Source organism: Ambystoma mexicanum, chromosome 11, assembly GCF_040938575.1.
Source record: "Ambystoma mexicanum isolate Mex_15411 chromosome 11, UKY_AmexF1_1, whole genome shotgun sequence".
Taxonomy (NCBI): Eukaryota; Metazoa; Chordata; class Amphibia; order Caudata; family Ambystomatidae; genus Ambystoma; species Ambystoma mexicanum.
The window spans coordinates 199,689,462-199,697,511 of NC_090934.1; the positions used below are offsets into that span (position 1 = coordinate 199,689,462).

Genomic DNA, 8,050 nt, shown 5'->3' on the forward strand with positions numbered 1-8,050 from the left:
GGCCTCCCATTTCTGGCCTCCCTCGTGAGGAGTGTAGGCAACTTGAGTGCCTGAGGGACAGCCCACTATGCCAGCTGCACCTCTCCCCTCCCCCCCCCCGTTCAGGTCCTGGTGCAGTTGCTGAACGTCAGCAGCAGCTACCATGTGTGAAGGGTAGATCAATTCTCTTGCCTTCACATAACCTGGGCATTTGTCCACAGTTATACCAATTCTATTGCTCTTTCCATTCGCTACCCCTACCTCCCTCTTCTGGAAAAATGGCAGATGGAGACATTCTTCTTTTGTTGTCATAAAAGGCTGCAGGTTTATTATCACAACATTACTAAACACTACATGCGACAAGTTTGTGAAATCGTTCTCCAGGTGCAGCGACAAGCTGACTACTCCATCACAAAACATTGATTCCCCCATATTCCAACCAAGTCCACTATAGGCCAAAGCTCCCCCAACCCTTATTCTTTGTGCCCCGCCTGCCCTTGCAGGTGGTCCTGGGCTGGAGGAGGGCTGTTTTTGCCGGAGGAAGCCGAACCCTCATCGATATACCTCCAGCACCCTTGCTGCTAGGCCTCAGAGGAATGCTGATTGCGAGAGGAGAGAAAACCCCTCACGCTTTCCCACGGCTAGTTCATGGAACCTCTGCAGGAAGAGCCGCCGGGTTGGCAATAAGCCCCTGCTTCTTCCCTCTGCTTTTATCTCCCTCAGCTGCTTTCCCTGCCTCTCTTAGTTTCTTGGCTGCTTCAGTTTGCTGCCTAATCGCCTTCGCTTTCAGAGTTAATGTCCTTCTTTTGGCCTCAGGTTCCTCTTCTTCAATGGCCAGTAACTCTTGCATGGCCTGTTCCTCCGTGTAGGTGGGAAACAACAAAGGGGACTATGACCTGCCATCTGAAGCACCATCTACTTCCCCATCAAGTTCTGCTGCCACCCTTTGTGGCCAGTTTGCCCCGTGCCTGGCTGCTGCCATTCTTGCTATTTGAATAAATTGCTCCAGATCCTTTTCGGCACTGCTTCCTCCTGGTGTACCCGCCCCTTGTGTCGACATCTTGTGTGTCCTGAAGGATTTTTAAAAGAGGTCCCTCACTTGTTATCCCTTATAGTTTTTTTTAAGGTGCTGATTTGTTGCGGAGTGTTATTTTTTCTGAAATACCCAAAACACACAAATCAATTGGAATGCCCTGATTGGTGTCCCCCTTTGCGGTGGCACACGCACTGCACCTAGAGCTGTTTCACAAACTTCACCGCCACCAGCCACTTTTGTTCAGAAGTGCAAAAACGCTTTTAAAATATCCACAGAGTTCTCCGCAGCGGCCCATTATGCAATCCAGTCCTCAGCGATGCTGTTATACCAAGTGTTCACCGCTGCAGCCCGTCAGTCCTTACAACTTCGACGGTGCCTGCAGCCCGCCCACACTCTGATCTTTGCTGCTCCTCGAGCCAGGGTGCCGTTTAAGGCTGTGAACCCGCCGTGCCGCAGTGACGGAGGGGTACCCCCTCTTCACCTTCAACTCACCGTGCTGCTCCCTCTCACCAGTGCTCTTCCACGCCAGCCCTTCCTCACTGCTGGATTCCAGTCGGGATGTCCCTGATCTTCACGGCAGCTTCCTGGCACACGCACCGTCTCTCAATGAACAAACTGCTCCAAACACATAACTGCCCCCGGCCTCGTTCCTCCGATGTTCGTTGGGTGAACAGATGGTGCTACCATATCCTAAAGGGCACGCCCCTTCCTTTGTTGCCTTTTCATGGCCTTCTTATCATGTTTGGGGGGCTTCCCACCCCCTGACAGCTCTTTCTGAGCTTAACACCTGCCCAACCCCACCCCCTTGCCCAGGTGGGAGGAAGCATGACGCTGCCCTGTTATCTGGGCGCCTCCTCTAGGGTTTCCCCGTCGACACCTCCATAACTGATCCACAAAGCCGCTGAAAGAAAAAACATTTCATAAGCAGGGTAGCCATTTCTAATTGTTATCAAGCAACTCAGTAGAGAAGCCACTGTAAAGCCAGGCACAGTCACACGGAGAGGGCCTGCAGATATGGGGCCACTCACTCCAGTATCAACTCTCTGCTGCAACCTATCCCCACCCTCAAGTGTTTCTCCCACTCTGTACTTGCGTTGACGATGACATTGCGTCTGCGTTTTTGCGTGTCGCAGTGTTTCTGTGAAACATGTGTAAGGATATCAGTAAAGATGAAGTAGTGCGAACCTATAAGGGAGAACAGAAGCAAAAATACCGGGAGATTAATGCCGGCGAAGGCCCAGATTCACTGGGCAAAGGACCAAGAGCCTAAATGTGCTGCCCTGAGCTGATAACCGATCCATGAACATTGTCTGATTGATAGAAATGATGTCATCCATTCATCGCTGATTGGCAGGCACAGTGCTGGCAGCCTTCATGTTGACTAATTTGCGGGACTGCTGTCCTCCACTGATGGCCGATTGGTACTTGCTGTCCCCCTTTAATGACTGATTGATGGGTGTGTTGTTCTCCTTTGGTATCTGATTGACAGGCATGTGCTGCCACCTGGTGTTGAAAGTGCTGTCCTCTATTGATGGTTTATTGATATGAATGCTGCCCTCCAAAGATGGCAGATCGAAAGATATGTGCTCTCCTCTACTGAGAGCTGATTGAAAGATGACCTGTCTGTTTCTGTTGGCTGATTGATCCTTGTGCCGACCTACATCGATGGCTGATTGTTGGATGTGATGTCCTCTGCTGATGCTTGATTGCTGATGGGTAAACACGTGTCCTCAATTGATTTGCTGTTCCAGCTGGGTAATTGATTGACAGATGTGACCCACCCTGCCTGTGGCTGATTAGCAGCTGTGCTGTCCTTTCTTGATAACTGATTGGTAGACCCGTATCACCCACAGACATTGTCATTTTTTAGTAACACACTGCTTTGTTTTGTAGGGTTGCAATGGTCCACGCGCAGGTCGTATCGGAAAGAGTGGAGACTCATCTACAGGCCAAGTGGGCACTGGGCCCTTTGAAAGAAGTGAGTGACCACCTTGTCTTGCCTTCCACTCTGCACACATTGACCTCTAGCACCAGAAAGGTTTTCCTGGAGCATGCGCTATTGCTGTCAGATTCCTTGACAGCACAGGACACCCTGGCCGCTTTCCCGCTGAAGCCGGTAGATACACGTGACAATAAGGGGGGCATCTTAAAATGCTTAAGAGAAGAGAAGGCAGCATTAACTTTTCCCTAATTATTTTAATTTGAGATGTTACAAATAGTGGTTTAATGCATCCTTTAATTTCTAAAGCACTTGATCATGCAGGAGAAAACGTCCAATCATATGGTTTTCCAACATTACTGCTTGTTATTGTGGCAGGAAACCATAAATGACGTGCAGTGCCACATTGAGACCCTGTGCTGGCCCAAGGTCTGATCATGCCTTCAGTTGCAGAGATACCAGGATGTCTATAATACAAGGGACCATTAATAAGTTCAGATGACAGCATCGTCACTGTCAAAAGGAAATGGGAACTAAAGGGAGTGTAGCTACATGAATGAGACAAAGGTTAATGTGCAAAGAGTAGCCATTACGAGTCCTGGGCAAGTCTCCCAAAAACCCATCCAAGAATCCCTGCAGACTCTACCACTGGATTTACGTGGATCCAGGAGAGCCTGTACATGACTCCAGACATCCAAGTATCCTATGTTAGACAGGGAAGCCATTCCCAAGATTCAGAGCTAAGGTTTTAGAATCTCAGCTGAGATTGTGATGTTTTTGTGGGATTCAGGTGAGCTTTTAGGTGGGAAGTGAGTTTGGATGCCTATATGGGAAACGCACAACTTGCTGTTTACTTTGTGGGTTGAGATAAACTGCAGGAACGTGAGGCGAGGCTGATCAACATTTGAGTCAACAGCAAATAACCTATCTCCAGCACACCAACAAATAAACATCTCTTCCTGAAAGTGTGCTAATAATGATAGAAATTCATCTGCTCAGGTAAGCTATTTCCCTAAATCAGGTCATGTGTGAGGGCACGCGCTCAATCAAGCCTTCCCACTGCAAATCCTCCTGCATCTAGACAGGTGGTGTGTTGCATCACGCACCCAACACCCTGCCACTAATCGTATGTGAGCAGGCATTCAATCAAGCCACCAGCACAAGATTGGCCTGGCAAAGTGTAATCTGTCTTAAGCAAAACCCAAAATCCCTAGCAAGGCTTGGTTAGCCTTCCCTTCTATGAAATACAGATAATTTCCTCAAAAGATGTTTTTAAAATTAAAAAATATAATCACAGGCCGTTCGGTTCTAAAATCCCCCAAAGAAATCAATGCCTATTAGCCTTGCCTAAAATAAAGTGCTTGAGCTTTCAAACACCAAATAACATCACCCTCCTACCTCTCTGAAAAACTCAATTAACTGGTGAAGATCTCCAGATCCAAGTTATTTACATAGAGTCCAATCTGGATGCCTGAAATTCTTTGGCCAAATCTCTTAAAAGTTTGAGAAGGGCAGCGAATCCCCGAATACAGTTGAAATTCAGCGGATTTGGGGATCGTCCGAACCTGTTCGGCCAGGTTATCCACTACAAAAATACATCAGGTTTGGTTTTGGCCGCCATAGGTTATTTGTCTGATATGAAATGAGAATAGCTAAGCAGTGAAAATAAATAAAGATACATTTTTACTATGTGTGATGCCACTTTTTCTCTTTTAGTGACACCAGATCCAACATCCTGGGCTTCTGACCGTAAGTATGACTTGCGTTTCTTATTTTTTATAGTTACCATTAGGTGCAAGATGTAGACTAAGCCCAAGGATAACTTTTGAATTAGGGAAACTGTACCAAAGAATAGTCGCCCTTGCCGTTTAGTTCATATAGTGAGAACTCTTGTACAAGATTTCACAGGTTCACGCAGAGAAGAGACACAACTGCCTGCTCACTGAAAACCTTAGTGAATGATTCCAAGTGAAATTGGACATGTTCTGTCATTAAAGTGTTTTGGACCTCATTCACCATTTTATAGTCCAAACGGTCACCTTTTGACTTGGCATTACCCCAGTATCAATCCTTCAGTTGATTGAGGTTGCATGGCACTCCCTAGCCTTGCCCTAGCTAGCTCTAATGTGCCTTGGATCCCTTTGGTTATTTTTGGGTGGGGTGGGTAGTCAGGGCTCCTATTGAACACCCCCTGTACTAACAGTGATGTTTCATTGAACCAATGGCAATCTGGCAGGCTGTGAGAAGTCATGGCCCTGCTAGACCATAATTTGGGCTGACAGTGATGTGTGATGGCCTTTATCAGCCCTCCTTTGGGCTTTGAATGAGATGAGGTATCAGGGCCTCCACTGGTCATCCTATGGGTGTCGGAATTGCTGTAGTAGAGGCCAATGTTTAGGGTTGTTGATGTTGGGGGTGACAGAAGTGTGGGGGATGTCTGTTGCAGGTGTGGGGGCTAGCAGTTTGTGGATTAGCGGATAATGATTAATAGTGACATAACCGTGGAGGTTTACAGAGAAAATACAATATGTGTTTAGTAAGTGCTGAATAAGAGATGTTTAGTGACGACATTGAGAATGGTCTGTTAGCATGGAAGAGGAGATGTCTCTGTTAAGGCTGGAGAGATTTGTATTTTTTTCAAGTTGCTAATAGACAAGAAGTAGAGGTGTCTCTAGTACATGATACGAGAGAGGTGTCTAGGACATCTGGTGTCCAGGGGGTAGTTGCGGTGGCTATAGGAATGGAGTGGACTCTGGTTGGGAAAGGGTAGTGAAAGAGAGCTTTTGGTCATGCTGGAACCTTTGTTACATTGCCAGGAAACCAACAGTTGGGTTCTGAGCCTCCAAGGAAACATTCCATGAAGGTGTTCCTCATCATGTCATCATATATATCCATAGGGACCAATGTCATTTTCTATCCTCTAACCACTGATGCTCAGGTGTAGATGTGAAGCCTGCCTCTCAACACTGCATGACTGTTCAAGCCAACAGCACCGAGATCTTCATTACTGGATAACTGAGACGATATGTGATGCATGCATGGATGAACCAGATTAATTCAATGAACTATGTTTGGATTTTAGGCTTCTCCTGGACCTGGACGGTGAACTCACTCATGCTTTCCCTGCTCGGACTGAGACTCCTGTAAATGACAGAGAATGTCCACCGCTGACCAACACAGGAACATTCTCATAAACCATCCCTGGAACTGCGACTGGTCAACAGGCATCACTGCATTCAAGCCTCCAGGATCTCGGATGGAGCACGTAACTGACCAAGGGGTTTCCTCTCCCATCCGCAGCAGTCCTGGATCTCTCAGGGACCGCTCTCCGAAACTACCATCCGACATGGGGTGCAGGGGCTAGATCTCAGCTTTGCTTGCAACCTTTTACAGACATTGACCTTGCCTCTTGAATTGACTATACATTTCTCTGTGACCGCCTTGTGGTACCGATACCCATTAAAGGATCTGTGTATGATGTGGGACTGCAGGAGGTTTTCTTTAAGCATGCTTCATTAAGCATATCTGTGTGTGAGAGCGATGCACATGTAATAGGTCTGTGGAAAGGGGAGCTTTGTTACAGGACTGGCATTTGTCGTGCAGGGGTTGCAGCCTTCACTCAGCAGAACACAGCATTCCTTCCATGCCGCCTCGGTTTCAATAATGACTTTAATTTATATTATATTTCCTTGGACTGCAGGCAATATGCACTGGGCCGCTCTAAGTGTAATCTCTCGTTCTCGTGCACTAAATAAACTTAATAGCAATTGCAGCTTTGCCTTGTGTTGAATTGTGCATCTTATGTTTTTTGCTGTTATTGTGTGCCCATTTTATAAAATGCACTCCTTAGCACAGTGCATTTAAGGGTGACCCTGCTGTAGAAGGATAATACTCTAAATATGGGCATCCATTTCAGGGAGTTGGGCAAGAGACAGTGTAGATTGATTTAGATTTTATGGGTGAAAATCCACAGTCCCTAATTCTTGCCAAAGGAAACCATTGATACTTGTGGAGGATGGCATACACACTCTTCAGTGCAAGTGGAGATCATGCAACCAACTAACCCACAGGAGAATGTAGCACAATAGATTTGGAGCCCTCTCAGTGAGTGAGAACAGTCCATGAAGGTCATTATCTGTCAGTGCTCCAGTACCCACTTATGCTCCAGAGGCTACAGCTTTAAGATAAGCCATTCCATGAGCCTCTGGCTATTACAGACTCTTTTTTGCAGCACTCTTACCTGCCAGAAGAATAGGAGGATATATATATATATATATATATATATATATACTGGCGCTTGCCGCAATCTATTTGCTATAAAGCTAGCCTCAAGATTACTTCATCTGCTTGTGATTCTTTTGCATCAGGTACACATGTAAAATAGCTTGATGTCTTCATCTTTTTCTGTGGCATAAGCTTCTTCACCTCGATCCCGAGATGTCATTTATGATATAATATGAGATGATGAGTTATTTATAAGTGCTTAATACCCAGAGGTTTCTAAGCGCGGACCCAGGGATCAAACCTGTGTTGCTTCGTGTAGTCTTGCTTCCAAGGCAAGCACATTGCCCCTAAGCTATCCTCCCGAGACATCCTTGATACTTTCTTGATGCCTTATAGAATATCTTCATTCTCTTGTCTCTGTATCTTCTATATACCTCAGCTCAACTCTGTGTATCATTTACTGGTGATGGTTGGTGACGTCACCACTCTTCTTTACCGTTTATTTGCTCTGCTTCTTCAGGGATCTCATCATCTAAACAACCATCATATTTTCACGTATGCAGGTATGGTTGTCTCAATGCGAATCTTGCCTCTAGTATTCCTTTTGGCCTTTGTCGTTTCAACTGTTCTGTGTATGTCGCATACTCTGGTTTCCAACATATAGGCAATATGGGATGGACGGTTGAGGTGGGGGTACTTGGCTCCTCCTTTACACTGTACAGCCTCAAGAATAATGTGGAGCTGTATACGTAAGAATCTCAACTCTGTTGGTCTCCGCAGATCACAGGGTTGCCAAACATAAACAGTAAACAAGGCTGGAAAGACTGGTGCCCCCCCCCCCGTCCCCTGCACAGCTATCAATCCAATGGTTG

At 46.4% G+C, this 8,050-nt stretch overlaps 1 protein-coding gene across 2 annotated transcripts in view; it reads left to right on the plus strand.

Moving 5' to 3' along the window:
- The window catches only part of LOC138503236 (uromodulin-like), a 30,880-nt gene extending 24,154 nt beyond the window's left edge, over nucleotides 1-6,726 (plus strand). For both annotated transcript variants that reach the window (XM_069622822.1, XM_069622823.1), the window contains exons 8-10: nucleotides 2,909-2,993; nucleotides 4,671-4,703; nucleotides 6,037-6,726. In XM_069622822.1, coding sequence (XP_069478923.1) covers nucleotides 2,909-2,993; nucleotides 4,671-4,703; nucleotides 6,037-6,101 — 183 coding nt within the window. In that variant the 3' untranslated portion in view covers nucleotides 6,102-6,726. The remainder of the gene's footprint in view (nucleotides 1-2,908; nucleotides 2,994-4,670; nucleotides 4,704-6,036) is intronic.
- Nucleotides 6,727-8,050: the final 1,324 nt, after the last annotated feature.